Genomic DNA, 18,476 nt, shown 5'->3' with positions numbered 1-18,476 from the left:
TGGCTGTGCTGGGGTTGACACTTTCACGCTGAGGACCCATTATCCGTAAATAAATGAGCCATCAGAAGGAGCATCGAAATGTCCCCCAGGCACTTTGCTGCTCCGCATGAGTCCAGACCTCTGGAAGTAGAAAAATGGTGTCTGGGGGGCAGAGCTGGGCCCCTGTAGAATCATTTCAAAGATTCTTGCAAAGCAGCTGACCTCCCTCCCAGCATCTAGGACCAGAAGGGAGGAGTGGGTTGCCACGCTGTGGCACTCTGAGAAGATGGACGGGAAACTTTTAAGGGCAGCATCAGCCACATGCCACACATGAGAGAAACAGAGGCTGCTCAGCAGAGTGCAGAGGGGTGAGAGCGGAAGAAAGAATTACAGGAGAGGCCCAGCAGGTGCAGAGAAGGCTCAGGAGGTGAGGCCGCGGCTCGCTGTGCGCACGGGAGGTGAGAGGCAGATGCCCCACTGTGCGCACTCACCAGAACCACCTCGGAGCTGCGGGAGCTGAAGACTTCGTGGGCCCAGGTCTGGCCGGGCTCCGGGGAGCGGTCCCCCTTGCGGTGCAGCTTCAGGCCCACGGTGTGGTGGCCCATGGTGTTCAGCAGCTGGGTCACCTCGCCCGACTGAAGGTTGTCAAAGTATATGGTGGCACCCACAATCTGGTCCCCTGAGCAGGAAGGAGCAAGAAGCAGGTAAGACCCCAGAGGTCTCCGGAAAACAACAGACAACCCACTAGATGCTGGACACTCGAACTGACTTGCACTTAGTGCATGTCGTGAGCCCAATAGGTGGGTGTGATAATACCCATTGTGTAGATGGGGACACTAAGGCTTAGAGAGGCCAACTAATTTGCCCAAAGTGGCAGAGCACATGAGTGGCCGAGTCAGAACTAAGGACCACATCTCTACCCACCACATGGCTGCCACCCCAAGGACTACGAGCGAGCAATGGCCACAGAGTGGGTAGGGGAGGGCAGGGCTTGGGTGCCAACCAGCCTGATGTCACTGGGACCAGGCCCTCCACAGCCAGGTGCCCACCTCTACCTGCCCCCTACCCCAGCCCTGCCCTCCTCCACCCCAACCCAGCACCGGCCGGCACCAAGGGGACTCACCCTCCTTCACCACCCCAGTGCGGGCCGCAGGGGAGTTCTGCATCACCTCCTGTACAAAGACGCCGTCGTCCCTCTGGGTGATGGTCAGCCCGTGGGAGCCGCTGCCCTGCCAGCTGGGCAGCAGCAGCTCCCGGGTCGCCTCGTCCTCCTTCTCCATCTGGGATGAGGTAAAGAAACGGAGCTCAGGACAGTGGGGGTGCAAGGGCATGGGGCGCGAGGAAGCTGGGGTCTTTGGGGTCATGAGCTCCTGGGGCCTGGAACATCTGCTCCAAGATGCGCACTCCCAAGGCACAGCAGAGAACGCGCAGAGGGGACAGTGGCTGCAGCCAGCCCCTCGCCACTCCCACCAGGGCCCTGCCCCCAGATGCCACCTGGGGCCTCTCCTCTCCGCAGGCCACCACCTCCCCCTCCGCCACCCTCCTCCGACCGACCTTCTGCAGGACTCTGTTCAGGAGCGAGTGCCTTGCCAGGAGCCCGCCCCTCCTTCCTCTCGCCTCAGTCTCTCTGGTGGGGAGTCACGATCACACAGCCTAGGGAAGAGTTCACAGTGATGCTCACACTCAACAACTGGCTTGTGCAAAACCCCAGCCAGCTGCCACGCAAGGCATGGCTGGAAGTTCTGCTCCGGGGGCCAGACCACAACCCCGACCCCAACTACTGTCACTGGTTCCACCCATATGTGACTCTCCAACCTGGAATCACAGGAAGGGGGCTTAGAGGTGGCCAGACTCCTCCCAGCTGTGTGACTCTGGCCAAGTCACTCAACTTCTCTGAACATCCATTTCCTCATCTGTGAAAATGGAGATGATAAAGGATTTCCATGAGGAATCAGAGAGCATGTGTGAAAAAGCTCTGGGCAAGGGAGCACCACAACATACACTTTCTCACTAGGTTCTTGATCACAGCCTCAGGAGGGAGACGTTACTGTCCCCACTTTACAGCTGGAGAGACTGAGATTCAGAGGGGCCAGTGTGCCCGGTCCCCACAAGAAGACAGCAACCGTGCTTGAGCTCTGAGTCCACAACTTTTCCCTATGTCATCCATATCAGGCCTGCAGCTGAGAGGACGGACCTGCCTCAGAGGGTCTCCAGCGCTGGGGGCAGCTGGCAGGCCTGAAAGCAAGGCGGGTGCCACCCCACCCCCAGGGACAAACAGTGACTCTGGGCCGCCTGTCTAACCCTGTCTTCAGGACAGAAGGACCCCCACCAGCTGTGTACTCCAGGGGCCCTGAGCAAAAGGCCCCCAGGCCCCCCAGGCACCAGCCCAAGCCCAGAGCTGGAGTACAGCTGAGCTGCCGCAGGGACGTGGTGAGTCAGGGACCATCTGCTGCCCACACAGGGCCCTGTGCCAGGCCCCCATAGGTGTGGGCATTGAGGAGCAAAGATGCCCTCCAGTCACAGGATGAGCTGTCAGCTGCTGAGGCGCCCCGGGAAGACAGCAGGCAGGACTCTGGATATGGCCACGGCGTGCAGCCACCCACACAAAAGGGTGGCGGTGTTACCACACAAAGCAGGTCTGTGTGCAACCTTGTGGGGGACGCTATAGATAATGGAAAACCTCGCCCAAAGCCCCACCCTAAAGCTGTTTACATCCAGAAATTAGTCAACCAATCAATAAACACATGCATACCAATCGCCTCCTCTGTGTCCAACATTGTACTGGACAACTGCAGAAAAAACCAGCCGCGCACAGACATGGCTCAGCCCAGCCCTGGCCTGCACCCTGCATTCGACTGTTACCTAACTTCACTCATGCATCTTCTAAACATTTCTTGAATTCATTCTATGTGCCAGTTATGGAGATTTAAAGGACTAAGTTCCTGTCCCGGCTATAAATTATGAGCAAGCCAAGACCAATTTAACCTCAGAATATAAATGGGGTCTTGAAAGTGCTAGAGTTTGCCTCTGAGGACAGGACTGTGTTTCTTGGAAATTCACAGAGACTTAGCAGTTCCAACGTCAGGCAGATCACAGCACAGGGGAAGTCGGCCACACAGAATACCGGTCGCCAGCACCCGGGCTCCCCATGCCGTATTTATGATATGCCTTCGTGTCAGCACAGCTGCTGGCTAGGAGGTGAGCCAAGCTGCAGATGAGCGCCTGTTAGCACAGGTGTCAGCTGGGCCAATCACCTCCTCTCTTCTTGACAAGTACAGGAGCCCACCAGCAACGACACTGACCCTGCCCAGTGTGACACAGCAAAGCTGGAACACAGTGTCTTCCGCAGCACCTAGAAGCCAGCCCTGTGGAAAAGATGCCAGGGCAGGGAAGGAAGAAGGCTTCCAGCCCAAGGCCTTCTCAGATCTCTGAAGCCCCGGATTGCTCTGGCACCCCCTCTTCCTCCTTGTGCAGGGCTCCTTTCCTCTGCCCTGCATCCTGCTGCTGAGCCAGCCGCAGCCCAGGGGGGGAGCAGAGAGCAAGCCAGCTCACCCTCGCCCACATCTTGGCCCCACCCTCCCTCTTTCCCCAGTGAGTCACTGCGGCTGCAACAGCTTCAGACATGCAAAGGGTCACGCCTAAAACCCTATCGACAGAGTGCTTCGCTGGCCAGACCCCCCGGTGCCAGAGGGGCTGGAGCTCCAAGGAAGGAGACCAGCAGACAGCTTCCCTCTCAGCAACTCAGAACAGAGCTCCAGGCTAGGGGTCCCCAGAAGCACAGATCGAGGAATTTGCTCCATGCCTCAACCCAGGGGGCTAATGAGGTGGGGAGGAGGCCACCGTGAGCAGAGAAGGGTCCACAGCCCATAACAACAGGGGCATGGGACCCAAGGCTGCAGGTTGGCCCTGACAGGGCACCTGCTGGCTTCCTGGCAACTTGGGGCTGCCAAGCATTCTGCCCCCTCTGCCTTGGGCCTCGCCTTCTGGCACAGCTGGGAGAGACTCCCCTCCCCTCTCGTCTTAGCTGGGCCTTTCAGGTGACTGGACATGAGAGTGCCAGTGGGGAATTCAAGCACATGGTGGCAATGTCCTGTTTCCTGCGTCAGGGTCCCAGTTCTGTCTCTCCCCAACCCCTGGAGCCTGTACCAAGCCCAGATGGCCCTTCTTTCTCCTCCCACACAAGGCAAGTGCGTGTGGGGTCTGAGGGCTCAGCCACCCAAATGAAGGTCTTTGGAACTCTGGGGAATTCTGTCCATTCAGCCAGTGCCGTAAGCCTCTGGAGCCAGAAAAACCCAGAGCCATGCTGCTGTCAGCATGGCAGCCACGTGTGGCTGTTTGAATTTAAATTCAATATAATTTCATTTAAATTTTAGTTCATTCGTTGCAGTGGCTACATTTCATGAACCCAACAGCCACTCACAGCTACCATGTTAAACAGTGCAGAATATTGCCACCCTGCAGAAGGTTCTCTGGGACAGCACCGCCTCATATGTACAGAAGGGGAAGGGGAGGCCCAGAGAGATGAGAATGGGGGGGTCGTTGGGGCCTTCCGACTGGGTCTGCCAGCTCCCCACCCCGCCCCATGGCCCCGGTCACTGGCTCACTGGCTCAAAGTATGCTTCGTGATGGGAAGGGCTAGTGTGGAGGCCCCCTAAGGCCAAGGTCTGCTTGGACAGTGAATAAGGAGTGAGATGGGGAGGCCACCCCAGCTGGGACTGTACGGAGAGTGTTAAATCAAGTCAGAAGCAGCCAGAGGACGAGGCTGTCCTGTCAATTCAAAACCACAAAGAAGATGTGCAGAGCATCAGGGCTCTGCCCATGCCACCTCTGTGGCCGGGGACGACACCTGGGCAGAGCCAGAAGGAAGTCAGCTAGGGAGGGGGCCCACCCAGTTGCTGCAGCAGAGAAAGCAATCCTTCCAGCCAGCTCAGGTGTCGCGATAACAGGAACTGATACACACACACTCTCAGAGAGACACAATCCTCCGAGCGCCAAACCCGAGGCCAAAATACACACCAGAGGGGCACAGGTTTGAGCATATGCCCAGCACAGGCTAGACACAGGAGGGACATGCCCGGGGAGAGAGAAACACTCCCACCCACGGCGGGGGACACCAACAGCAATGACACTCCCACCCAGCAGAGCGGACACATGCGAGCAAACCACCCCACCACACATGGGCCAGGGACGAGCAGTCCCCAAGCCCAGGAGAATGAAATGACTCATGCCCAGAGCTCCCGACCTCCACTGCAGGGAAAGCCCCACACACTTATGACCAGCACCAGAGGTTAGCTACCAAAAGAAAAGAGACACACGCCCAGAGGGGCCATCCACGCTCATAAACACCTGCTGGGCAACAGAGGATGAGAAAGCTCTGCACTGAAAGAAAAGCCCCAACACAGTCAAAGAATGCCCTACGGCGTGCCAGGTACTGTGCTGTAGTTCCACGCCTGGGGTCTCATTGGATCCCCAAAACAACCCTCTGTGATTAACAATTCATGCCCTTAACTTAGAGATGCAGAAACAGGACCCCAAAGGTAAGATGACTTGCCCGAGTGTGAGATAGAACTGAAATGCAAGCCCTGGGTTCTCGGACTCTAAGACCACAGTCTTTACCCAGGGAGAGGAACTAAGACACCAGCAGGTACTCATAGAGGATAAGGAACCTCAGAAAAAGATGCACAGGGAGGCACGCAGAAGAGACACCCACACTGGAGGCGGGCACAGGGAGATGGACACAGCAAAGAAGGGCGCCCCAGGGCAAGGAACATAAACACAGAATAGGAGCAACTGAGACGTGGTGAGGGACCCGGAGAGGGACCCGGAGACCCAGGAGCAGAAGGAGACTCACCCGGGGAGCAGTGATGCCCATCAGGGGCCACAAGCCAGGAGGCAGGACAAGTGGCCACCAGCCTCCCTCCCTCCCACGCAAGCCTCATCCTGGCCCAGCCTGGGCACAGCAAACCCAGGATGCGCAGAGCCCCAGGCATCCCAGAGCCCAAGATCTAAGGGGCCTTCTGGTTCTGGGGCTCATTGAGCCTGTGTCCCCGGGAGGCAGGCACCCTGAGCTGCACGATCCCGGGTCACCTGTGGACTCTCTTGGGCCCCAGCAGGAGGCCGAGGAAATCGCCCCCTTCTGGGGCTGGGTGGGCACCAGGCCCACTCCAGAGACAGGCACCAGCAGGACAAGGCAAGTATTTCCACTCGCTGGGAAATAGGAACAGCCACGCAGGCAGACCCTTGTCCCAGAGAACAAGGAGGAACACAGGGCAGCAACCCTTCCAGGGCCTAAACCTCCACATGGACCCCCACACATGTGGCTGCCAGCCCTCTGTCTGGAGAACAAGGGGCCCTATTCAAAGTGGAGGGGTGATGCATAAGTGATCTTAGGAGTCTAAGCTGGCATCAAGAACTTCCACACTCAGCTGATTCTGGGCGGTACACCCCAAGGGGACACTTTTAAGTTGAATGGGTTGTGTGTGTTGGGGGTGGGGTGGAATTATCAGGAAGAATTAGATGAACATGTTTTAAGAGCTGAGCAGCATGGGCACTGGAGACACATTCAAAGACACACAAGGACGCACACACAGACGTGTGTTCACACACAGATGCTCAGCAGCCCCGTTCCCACTCTTCACAGTCCAGAGCAGGCCCACAGGCCCTGCCTTCACCAGCTCACAACATACACCTGCCTAGGCAGCCCTGCACCCTGCCCATCACGGAGGCGCCTTAACCTGGTTCCCAGCGTGTGCACCTCCCTCTACCTGCGTGCGTCACCTGACTTGCTCCCTTGCTCCCTGGGCTGCCAGCCCGGCCCAGCCCGGCCCACAATTCCCACCAGGGGGACGTTTGTCCACCTTCATCACTCCAGCCCTGTCCCCAGCAGCCCCTCCCCCTGCCCCCACCATCATGTTGTAGTTTTCTGCACCTCGACGCGAGCCAGCTGCTTTTGGGGCTTCTCCCGGCACCCTTGGCCTCTCTCCCCACACAGCGCCCAGCTTCCTCCCACCACTCCAGCAGGCTCCGAGGCCCTCTGAGGCTCCACATTCTCACTTCCAGTGGGGAGAGCGTCCCTCTTCCTCCCCTGACCAAAAGGGACTCTCCCCCCTCCTTGTGACAGGGGACTGAGGGCAGCATTATATTTGCCAGCGGGAAGTCCCCACACCTGGCCACAGAGCCAGGGAGGAGTGGGCCCTGACACAGGACTGCTGGGATTAGGACACCAGCCCTGTGGGTGGTGCCCTCCATGGGGCACAGGGGTAAAGAGGTCCTTCTGGCTCACCCTGGGGGGCAGATGACAGCCTGGGAGCTGCCCACTGGTGCGGAAAACCACCCCCACCCACCGCCCCGACCACAGGCGAGCTCTCCGCCCAGAGGCCAGGCCACGCTAATGCAGGCGCTCAAGTCCAGGCCACTGGACTCTGCTGCCAAAGGGCCGCCCCCCAGCCCAGCCGGGACACCAAGCCGGGATCAGCTCCAAACACTTCCCCTTCCCCTAGAACCTCCGCTCTGGCCCCCAGGGACAGGGCAGGATGCCCCTCCCTGACCAGCGGTGCGCAGCGCCTGGCTCAGCCTGAGCCTCACACCCAGGGCTGGCCTCACCCTCCCGCGGACCTCTGGACGCAAACTGCAGGACAGGGACTCTGACTTCAGGCCTTACTTAGAGTCCCTGTGGCCTCCATGAGACCCCCACCAACAGGGCAGAGTCCCACTGCTGTACTCTGCCCTATGAGTTCCAGATGAAGCAGAGGTGACACATGTAGGCCCACTGCAAAGAAAGGACCACCAGGACTGCCAGAGGGACCCCCTCTCACAGCTCACTGCTGTGGCACAGCAGTCACAGGTACCCAAGGCCTCAGAGAAACTGTGACCCCTGGGCCCAAAGCCTCCAGCCTCAACAGCCCAGCCGTCCTCCTGAGGGAGCTGAGGCTGACAGGGAGGAAGAGGGGTGCCATCAAACCTCAGGCACACACAGTCCTGCTGAGCACTGCTGTGGCCCACCTGTGGGCCCCCCACACTCCCTGGGGAGGAAAACACACTTGCTCAGGAAGGCCCGGGAGCCCAGGGGGATGGTGGGAGCCCAGGGAAACGCCAGCTCCCTGGGAGCCCAGATGAGGCCATCAGGGGTCAAAGAGAGAGCGCAGAAAGCCCTGGACACTTGCCACCCGGCCGCCCAAGTGACCCGACACATTCTAAGCCCCTCCAGGGCCACCTCCCCTTCTCACGTGCATGTACACGTGGTCAGCCCAGCTCCAGGGACAGAACTGTGGGGGCACCTGGGAGTGGGGAGCCAGCAGGGGTAGAGGTCCTGTCAGGAGTCAGACTGGCTCTCCCGGTTGTGCTGTCTGTCCCCAGGCGGTTCCCAAGTTCCTCGGAAGGTGGTGACCACACCCCAGAGCCGTAGGCACCCCTCCACCCCCACAGCTTGGCCCCAGCCCCTCCAAGCAGCTCAGGCTCCGGGTGTGCTCTGCCAGCACCAGCCAGCATTCCAAGTTGAGCCAAAGAATACAGCCTAGCAGTGCCTCTCTCGGGGCCTCCCTGGGAACCCCCAGCCCATTCCCTACCCTGGAGCTAGGCTGACTTTCTCCCTCCAGGCCCCCTTAGTTCCCGATCTCGTGTCCACCCCAGGTGGGGACCTGTAGCCTCACCCCCTGAACCAAGGCTGCCTGGCCCCAGTCCTCAGCTCTGTGGGGTCAGTTCTTCAAAGAGCCGCCCAGACCAGGACCCCAGAATCACTGACGTGGCCTCCGTGTGGGCAGCTCTGAGCCCGTACGCCTTATGTGGTTCCCTGGGTGTCCTTGTTCTCCAACCAATGCCCCTGCATGTAACCTCTTAACGACAGGGCTTTAGAGGGGGGCTCAGCCACCCTGTAACACCCATCGCCAACCCCGTGTCCTCTGCTAGCCCAGCTCCCACGGTCCTGGGGCTTCTCCTTGCCACCCTCATCTCACAGCTCACAGCCCAGAGCGAGGAAGTGCCCCCTAAGCCTGGGGTGCCCCTCTCCTTCCACTCTGCACACTCTGCCTACCACATGCTGGCCTGACCCACCACCCCTCTGAGCCAAGGAGAAGGAAGCTTCCCCATTCAGCTTCATAAAGGAAGTGAGTGCCACACCCTGCCCCAGGGATTTCCCTCTTGGTGGGCAGGAAGAGAGGGTGATTGGAAGTAGAATCTACTGTGGAGATTTCCAGCACAGGCGTGGAGGCCCTAAAACGCCTTCCAAGGCATCTTCAATCTCTCCCTCTCCGCTACTCTTTGCCTTAGCCTATCACATCACTACAGCCCCACAGCATTACTGAGCCCCACAAAATCAACCCAACCCCTACCATGTGCTAGGCTGTGCCAGTAAGGGCATTCAATCCTGCAGTCAGAGGCTGGATTTTAATACAGGAAACTGTCTCAAAACCAACTGTTGAGAGCCCCACACTATGCTGGGGATACAGAGGTAAATATCTGGGTCCTTTTCCTCCAAAAATTCCAGGACATTCTCCAAGACGGGAAGATCCCGCCCTGCCTTTCCATAAATCCTCCCCTAGAGCAGGGCACTCCTCGGAGACTGCAGACTCCCTGGGGGCACCTTTCTACCACCTCCCTGCGGCTACACCCTGTGAAAGGCGCGAAGACACACCACCGCACCCAGTTCTCTGGCCACATTGTGTTGAGGCTCCACAGCCTGGTGCCAGGGCGCAGACAGAGCTGAGAGATGCCCCATGTGCCCACTCGGCTCCCATCCCGCACAACGGGCACAGCCAGCCCTGCTCGGGCCGCACATGCCGCTCGTGGCCACTGCATTGCCGCCAAAGGGCTGCACCCCCACATCCTCTGCCCTGGCGCTGCAGGGGGAGCCCAGACGGGCCGGAGGAGGGCCGGGTCCTCACACACTGCAACCGCCTCCCCGCACGGGTAAGCCTTACATAACACACTGCTCTGAACACACCCTAAGCACACTGTGGTTCCAACTCCGCGGCAGGACCTCGCCCCCAGTCCTCCCTCCCGGGGCTCTCCGCCGGAGTTCCCGGGAAGGCAACGAAGCCCTTCTCCTTTGCCGAGCGCGGCCCCTGCCCCCACCTCCCACACACAGCCCCTTCCCCCCTCCTCTCTGCCCCTCTCCACTCCTTCCCGAGTTCTGGTTTGAATTAGTCAGCGGCTCCAACCACCACATTCCTCAGGCTGCTGGCGCCGAGCCAGGCGCTGGGGCGGGGGCCCTCCCGCCCGGACGGGTTTGGGAGTGGGGTGGGGGGAGACAGCGCCGCTCTGGAGGGGAAGGGGCGGTCCCGAGGTCAGTGCCGCAGCTCAGCCCTCTCCCCGCCCCCTCCCATCCCCCAGTGCTAGAATCTCCCTAATTACGGCCCCCACCCCATCTCCCACCCGTCCCGCTGGGAGGCGCGCTGCAAACTTCCAGGCTGCGGCCGTAGAGGAAGAGGGGAATTTTCTGCAGCGGGGAACACGGAGGGGCAAGACTAGGGCGGGGCAACTGGAGCGAGAAGAGGAGAGGCGGGTGGTGCAGAACCGGGTGGGGCTGGGAGGATTGGGGACGCGGAGTTGGGGCGGAGGTGTGCGGAGCGGGGAGGGACCGCGGAGGGGCCGTGGAGGCAGCTCGGGGGCGCGGGGGCTCAGGGGCGCCGGGAGGGGCCGAGGGGCCGCGGCGGCGATCTCGGAAACTTGCCCAATAAACATGGAATAGGAACCGAGCCGCGCGCTGAGCCACCGCCCCAAGGAGGAGGGGGTGGGACAGGGGCGCGAGGGGCTGCCAGGCCAGGAACGGGGCGCCCCGCCGTGAAGCAGAGCCAACAGTCAGCCATCGACGGAAATAGGACTGGAGCAAAGTACGCTTCGGCGCGATTTTACAACTTTGTCCAACTTGCACAGCAACTCGGGAGCAGAGCCCCGGGCTGCCCAGCTTGCTCCGAGCTGTCGGAACTCTCACAGTGACACACTCACCCAAAGCGCCTCGCCCAAGCCCTGCAGCGGCCTCCCCTCTCGCGTTCTCGGTGTCCTGCTGCCCCACCACGCCGCGGTGTGCCCGGCGCCCCTACCTGCGCGCTCAGCCCCAGGGCACAGCCATAGCCAGAACGGGGCCCGATGTCGCGGTGCTGAGGCTGCTGCAGGCGGCGAGCCCCAGTCGGGGCGGGTCCGGCAGGGCGGGCGGTGCAGTCCCCGCGGCGGAGCTGCTCCGAGTGGCCGGGCCCCCGCGCACGGAGGCGGCTCTTGTAACTCCGGCTGGGGCGGGCGGGTCTGCCCCGAGCTGTGGGGAGAGGGCGGGGCCGGGCGGGGCCGGAGTGGGGCTGGGACGAGAGATCGGCGACACCGGAGGGTCCCGGGAGCGGGCCGCGGGTCGGGGGCTGTCTCTGGGGGTCGCGGGCCAGGCGGGCGCCGCCCCGCAGAGGTGCTGCCTTCCGCCCTGTCCCCACCCACTGCCCCCTGTCCTGGCCGGGGCCTGGAACTGACCCCAGCATATGCGGTGGGTGGCCTTGTGGGCAAGAAACGCCTCGAAGCTCCCTGAGGCTCATCCTCTCAGCTGGAACTGCGAATCTGCTCATTTTGCAGAAAGGACCGAGGGGTTCAGTTAGCGCTGGGGCCTTGGGTGACTCGGCTGCGACCTCCAGCCTGAGGCGGACGTTAGGATTTTCTCTCAACACAGGCAACTACACTCCGAATCCTAGGCCCAGTTTCCTCATTGGTTCCCAAGCTGCAGGCAGCAGCACCTATTTCTCTAACTTTCTCTTTCTGGGGGCCCCTCAGGGCCTCCTCCAACAGAAGTGGTCCGGAGGTGCTGGCCCCACCTCCTGGGGTCAGGGTCACCCGTGCCCCCAGCCACCACGGTGCTGCTCTGGCTGCAGCCCCACGGGAGTCATGCCTGCAACTCTTGGAGCGGCAGAGCAGGCTGCCCACCCTCCTATTCAGACTCCCTGAGGGAAGCCTGAGCCCCTGCTTCTCCTCACCCTACCCTTTTCTTCTCAGATCCCCTCTCCGAGCCCCTCCTCACATCGCCACTTGCAGGATGCTGAGTTTCCCATTTTACAGCCATTTCCCACAGCCACTTCTAAATACATGGAGATTTTATTAAACGCTTAATGATGGGGTATGGGGCCTTCTGGCTACAACACCCCCTCTTCCACAACCTGATCCCCTTCTCCTCAGGAATCCTTTTCTATTCCCCTCCTGGGTGGCCACCCCCTGCCCTCATCAAGCCAGTTTCCTTCCTTCCCAAATGCTGGGGAAGGGAGACCCCAGGCTGGAGACCTGAGCAGACCTAGCCCGAGGCAGGAGCACCCTCCTTGCTGCAAGATCATGAGTGGGCTGGAGCTGCGACCAGCGGCCCTGTCCTCTGAAATGGCAAACATGTTTACAGGCTAAAAATACCCAGCAGCCAACTCTGCTGCCAGCCCTGGGGGCTGTGTCCCAGGTCCAGTTACCAGCACAGGGTACAGGCCGTGGGGGAGGGAAGAGACAGACAGCAGAAGGAGCCACAGACATGCAGACACTCACATAATGGGCACAGAAAGGTGGAGACAACGTGGAGACATTTAGGCAGGCATAGACATGCAAAGACAGAGACGCAGGCACCAGCTTTCTCTCTCTCTCTCTCTCTCTCTCTCTCTCTCTCTCTTTCTCTCTCTGTCTCTCTTTCTCTCACACACACACAGGTACTCATATAGTGACTAAACCTACAGTTGAGACAGTCCCACCACACAGCAACACACAGCCAGAAACCCGGCCTTTTCTCCTCCATTTTGTTCTGTACCCCTTTCCCAGCACCTCCCATATTTAAAGAAAATCTAAACTTTTAAACTTGGGGATGCTTTTAAAAAATAAAAACCAAGAGCTAATTATTTCCTTTACCAATGGCTTTTTCATTTTTATTTCATTTTCAGTAACATTTATTCAGCTTTTTAAACATGGACCAAGAATACAGATAAACTAAAGTGGCCTGTAATGCTACAAGTCGGATAACCCTTCCGACATTTAAAAAATAAAATTAGTAACTCCATCTGGTGAAGGTGCTTGACACAGAAAGGTAGAACAATAAAAAGTAAACATTTCCCTCATACATGTGGCCCTCTCCCCAAAAGTAACCACTGTTACTCCCCAAAAGTAACTTTGTGAAATGAAACATTTGTTTCCTTGAAAGAGCAAGTTTCTCCAGTGAATATAAAAATGGTAGCTGATTTACACCTAGGCTTTCAGAAAGATAGCTGTGATGTCAGGGATGCCACAAAGACAAAGGGTATCTGCTTAAAAGACTTTCGGCTTTGGAAGGAGGGGCTGGAGCAGGAAAGGAAGAATGGGAGAGGGTGTGGACGCTGGGCCCTCAATGCAGCCTGGCCGCCAGCAGCCCCCAGGAGGGAAAAAGCTGAGGCGAGTGTCCTGGGCTTGGAGCCAACTTATCTGCTCCACTGTTTGTTCTGGCCACCCTCTTGGTCAACAGGGAAGAAGGCAGGAGAGGCTGGTTTTGCAGCAGCCACAGAGCACGGATTACTGTGCAGGTACTTCGTTCAGAGGTAGGAATGTCAAGATATCTGGTGGTGGGTGGTCCCAGGGACTGGCTCCTGCCCCATTCCAGGCAAGGTGGGGAGAGAAGGGGTAACCTAGACCCTACCTGCTGAAAACCTTAAAACCTGTGATACTGCCTGCTGGAACTAGAGCTGGCATTCCTCCTGGGCCCAGAGGAAGGGAATATTTCCAACAGCTGTCAGTGGTGTAAGTGGAGACACACACTTTTGGAAATTTCTAGCAACCCTTCTTCTTCTGCCCACTGCTGTAGTCCCCCACCCCTCACAACCCAAAGCCGTCTTAATGGTGACTGCAGGTACTTTCAGGCGTTAGCTCGTTTCATCCTCACGCTCTGGGAAGAAACCGTCACAGAGAGGGCTAATGATTTCCCTAAAGTCACACAATCCTCAGAAGCAGGAGTCAAGCTCCCACTAACATCTAAGTTCCATAAAGCAGGGATTTTTTTTCTCTGCTGTATGACCCATGCCTAGAGCAGTGGTTGGCACATGGCAATCACTCAAGAACACTTTGTTGAATGAATGAATGAATAAATGAATGAATGAACTACAGGCATAACTGGCCCCAAAGCCCTTCTTCTTTTCACAACAGAATTCTGCACCCCACCCTTCCCATGAGGGGAAGTCTGAGCTTCCCCTAGCTCTCAGCCCATAGAGAGCAATCCCCCCACTTGTCAGTTGCTCACCAGCTGCACAAACATTTATTGTGTTGTCCAACCCTGGGCCAGGGGCCTGTGGTGGGAAAAGTGGGGGCAGCAGAGGTGGTCATGCAGGTAATAGCACAGGAGAGGGAATCCCTGCCCTCAAGGTGCTCCAACCAGCAGGAAATGGACTCTGGTCCCCTTCTACCTTGTACTCTTGAGTTCCTTGCAGCACGGGACCTATGCTTTGGGAAATTGCACACTATCTTTTCTACCAGGTCTTTTACACCACCTCACCTTACCACTCCGCAAACACAGATATCACACTATTTTTTAGTTATAAGGAGTCCCCTCAGTCCCAAGGTTGCAAAGAACCTCTGTCCTCTCGAAAGTTTCGGACACCTTTGACAAAATAAGGGCCCCAGGGGTAACTTCAGCCCTCCAGCACCCTTTGGAGGCCTGAGCACCACAGCCCTCCAGACTCGTTGGCAAAGCGAGGACAGTCCTAGGACCCGTCATCACAGGGATACCCCAGCTTCCCCAGAAGCGCCACTCCCTCCCCCGGGGTTCCTTGATCTGTAAGTGTAGTTGTGATGAACCTTGGGCTCCTCTGTTGCCTGGCAACGTGCCTGTTTTGTTCCTATTATGCTTGTTTCCACAGCAACCACAAGGGGGCTCTGTGGGCAGGCCCCTTGCCAGGGGATTCCCCTTACCCTCCCTCTCCTGCAGTCCCCTTCTCTGAAATCAGGGTGTTACAGGGAAGAAAAGAGGCCGACTGCGCAGAGTAATCATGGCTTTTAAACTTCGAGCCCAGAAAGGAAATGAAGCATGCAATCTATTTGCACTCTCCTTGAAAGCAGGCTTACTCCCTCAGCCCCACCCCCGCCCTGTGAGGGTCCTTTGGCATGTCAACCTTAGAAGCCAAGAAATGACTGTTACCACTTCTTTGAGCCACCTGGGATCTCCCAGACCCCACCTCCACCCCATAAACACACCAGCCCAGAGATTAGAATCCCTGCTAAACATCAGGCCCTGCCCCTTCACTTGTACCACTTCCGAATGTCATGTTCCCCGCTTGAACAGCAAACCTATTGGCTGAGTCTGGGATCTAAATATTGTTTCCTAAGCAATTCTCAAATCCCAACCTCCTAACCCAAACTCCAACTATGAAGCCAAGTAAAAAGCTCCTCCTCCAGCTCAATTCAAATCCCAGCTTGTGTTTAAACCTCAAGCTTCAAATAAGGAGTTCCTGAATTACTCAGATCAGACAGCCGGGATCCCGGAAACCCTCCCCTGACACTGTCCTAATTGAAATATTCAGGCCCAAGCAGAACCCAAGTTAAAGCTGATTAGAGAACAAGAGATGAGATTCAGGGCTCTGAGTACGCACTCCGGGGAGGAAAGAAGAAAGGAAAGGCTGTCCGGGCAAGAGAAAGGGCACGGAAGTGGGCAGGAGGGCAGGGCAGGGGAGCACGCCTGGCACGGTCAGATTCCAAGCGGCGGTGAGGGATGATGAGCTGTGGGTATGGAGATGCTGTGGGACCAAACAGACGTAGGAAACGTGGACCCGAGGTTAAGGAAGACAAGTGGCAAAACACAATCGTCTGAGGCTGTGAAGGAGAGGGCAGCCGGGGGGCGGCAGGAGGAAGAAAGAAGAGCTCGAACCGAGCTGGGGCCTGGCGGCCGACTGGTAAACAGCAGCCGGGGGAGGGAGTGGAGTGAGCAGAGCAGCCGCCGGCCAGCGCCCCTCCCCATCGGAGCAGGGAGGGAGGGGCTGGAAGCGGGGGAGCCCCGGCTTCCTCTCCCCTTTTGGAATGGCCTTTTTCCCATCCTTTCCAACTTCCTCTGCCTTTCCCCCAGTTCCCGGGAAAAGGAACACCGGCCATGTTTTGCTCCCTCTTCTTCCCATGTCCACTTGAAGGAGACCAGGCCCAGCAGGGAAGGAAGGGCCTAGGCTGCCCAGAGCCTGAGTCACCGCATAGTTGAGGTTCCTGTCACTTAAGTCCGCCTCTGCTACACCCTGTGCCCTCTGCCAGCCCCAGGACTTGGATCACTAGGGCCAACCCTGCCCCAGGACTGCCTCCACTTCTAGGCTTCTTAGCAAGTCAGGGCTGACGATCCTCTCTCTGCCTCCAAAACCTAGTGTTTTTGGTCCATGACACTTGGCCTTCAGCTTTTGAGAGAAGCACCCTCCTGCTCATTTTAGGAGCAAAAGTGACTCAGTGAGCAGTGGCAAGAACTGTGGAAAGACTGGCATGCACTTGATAAGTCACTTCCCCTCTCTGGGCTCCAGTTTCCTCGTGGGTGAAAGAGGGACTACATGATATAGTTTCCTGGGCAACCCCTGCATGAGGTACATTCTGTAAGTCTGAGTCAAAGAGATGGATGCAGGAGAGTGGGATAAAAGGGGTGTGTTTTCTGACCCCTGTCCTAACTGTGGGAGTGGTTGGGGTAAGTCACAGGCACTGCCACCACCAGGCAGCCAACACCCTAGGTAGCTCAGTGATTCAGGTCCCACGGAGGCCCACTGGCAGGAAAGCACCCCATGGCTTCCCTGTGAGTCAGGGGAAATGCGGGTCTCCCTGAAGAATGACTGGTCAGGGTCCCGCTATAACCACCTCTCCCTTACACCTAGGAAGCTTTCCACCTCAGTGCAGCCGCCACTTCCTTTGACCTTACGGCCTCCCTGGCCTTGCAACCCCTCTTCCTCAGCCCTCAGCTCCACAGCCCTCCCTGCCCTGCCATGTCCCCTCATTTACCCCTTGGCTCTGCACATCCCCACTACCCACCCCCATCCAGGCAGAGCCAGCCAGATGATTGCAAAAGGGCTGAGCCAGCGGGAGAGGCCCTCACATGACAGCTGCTCCTGCTGCAGAGGGGAGCGGGCAGCTGGAAGTACAGGGAGGCGCATTCCCTGGGAAATCTGATCAGAAATAGCCCCAAACCCTGACTGACCATCCAGCCCCCGCTCTGCATAGGCCCACCCCTTGCGTAATCAGGGTAAGGTCAGTAGGCTCCTTGTGGAATCCTGAGGGAATCAGAACAGGGGATAAGGTGGGGTGAGGGGGCTGCACGAAGGGAGGGGGCTACAAGAACAAAAGGAGCACAGGAACATCTGGAGAGCCAGGGTTCTCAAGGACACCTTTGCCACTAAGCCAGGCCCACCTCCACAATGTAGCCTCCCAGCCTTATGAGGGATTCAAGTGAATAAATTGCTCCTGTCTGGCAACCACCAATCCCCTGCCCCACCCATGCCTTGGGTGCTGAGGCACTGGGACACCCCAGTAATTCCGCTGGGGTAAAACAACAGCCTCCTCCAGGAGCCATGCCAGCCTGATCAGAGCAAACAGACAAGAGCAGGTGGCATAGTTTCTCTAACCTTTCAGAAGCGCCAATATTTTAGCTTTACAGCTTTAGGGGAGGAGTAGAGGAGAGGATACCCCAGAATTACATTCAAATATAGAACACCAAAGCAGGTTGGGGAAGTCACACTGTCCTGGAGGTACCGCTGGTGGGGTGAGCCAGGGAAGCCATGGCCACCCAGGAAAAACCATCTGATGCGTGGAAGTTCTGGGTTTTGAGCAGAGTGCCCGTTGCCATGAAAACCACAGTATTAATTTCAGAAATGACTGGGTGGAGTCAAGTCCAAAGCACTTCATTCCTCCCTCTTCAATATTAGACACTTCCCCCACCTTTCAAAAGGGGAAATGGCACATGTGGGGCATGTGGGCAGCTGGTGGGATGGGTCTGATCCAGTAAGCATCAGCTCTCCAGCTCCAGCCCACATCAGGACCCTGAAAACAAGGAGACAACCTAGGTCTTTCTTGGAAGAACTTTAAAGGCTTTGACTTTTTAATAAGTGACTTAAGCAGAAGCACCAACAAAGCTTAAATAAATAGTTGCTTATTAACTAGTATCTACCGGTTTATCTACAAGCTCAACCAAGTCTCAGCTGTCCCCATTCACACTCACTTTGCAAAGACTTTTATCGGCAAATTCTCCCAGGAGCCCTGACCCTCTCCAGTTTCTCACCCTCCGTCCTGGAGGCTCTTGAGATTTTGCCCAGTGAATGAATAGAATGGCCTCCTCCTTCCCCAGCTTACCCCCATTCTCCAAGATGTCGCCCCATGTGGTTCTTGACCACTCAAGAGAAGCCCTCCCTCCCTGTAGAGAGCCCAGGCCCTGCTAGCCCCTGCTGGCCGCACAGCGCCCTGGGCTGGGCAGAGGTTCAGCCCAGCAACCCGACACGTCCGCGGTGCAGGCTCTCACTGGAGAAGCGGGGCCAGGCTGAGCTCCAGCACACCGCACTGGGCCCCAGTCGGGACCCAAGAGGGCACAAGGCCAG

At 57.9% G+C, this 18,476-nt stretch overlaps 1 protein-coding gene across 6 annotated transcripts in view; it reads right to left on the bottom strand.

Annotated features, from left to right (window-relative positions):
* The window catches only part of AHNAK (AHNAK nucleoprotein), a 134,371-nt gene extending 123,181 nt beyond the window's left edge, over positions 1–11,190 (bottom strand). The window contains exons 1-4 of one of the 6 annotated variants that reach the window (XM_057506980.1): positions 10,921–11,190; positions 1,534–1,632; positions 1,103–1,259; positions 471–658 (exon numbers count right to left, since the gene is read on the bottom strand). In XM_057506980.1, coding sequence (XP_057362963.1) covers positions 471–658; positions 1,103–1,259 — 345 coding nt within the window. In that variant the 5' untranslated portion in view covers positions 1,534–1,632; positions 10,921–11,190. The remainder of the gene's footprint in view (positions 1–470; positions 659–1,102; positions 1,260–1,533; positions 1,633–10,920) is intronic. The other 5 variants (XM_057506979.1, XM_036925806.2, XM_057506981.1 and 2 more) reach the window with 5 other exon arrangements.
* Between the last annotated feature and the right edge of the window lie 7,286 nt (positions 11,191–18,476).

The sequence above is a fragment of the Manis pentadactyla genome, chromosome 9, assembly GCF_030020395.1.
Source record: "Manis pentadactyla isolate mManPen7 chromosome 9, mManPen7.hap1, whole genome shotgun sequence".
Taxonomy (NCBI): Eukaryota; Metazoa; Chordata; class Mammalia; order Pholidota; family Manidae; genus Manis; species Manis pentadactyla.
The sequence above is the reverse complement of the archived record's forward strand: the minus strand, read 5'-3'. Positions and strand labels throughout refer to the sequence as shown.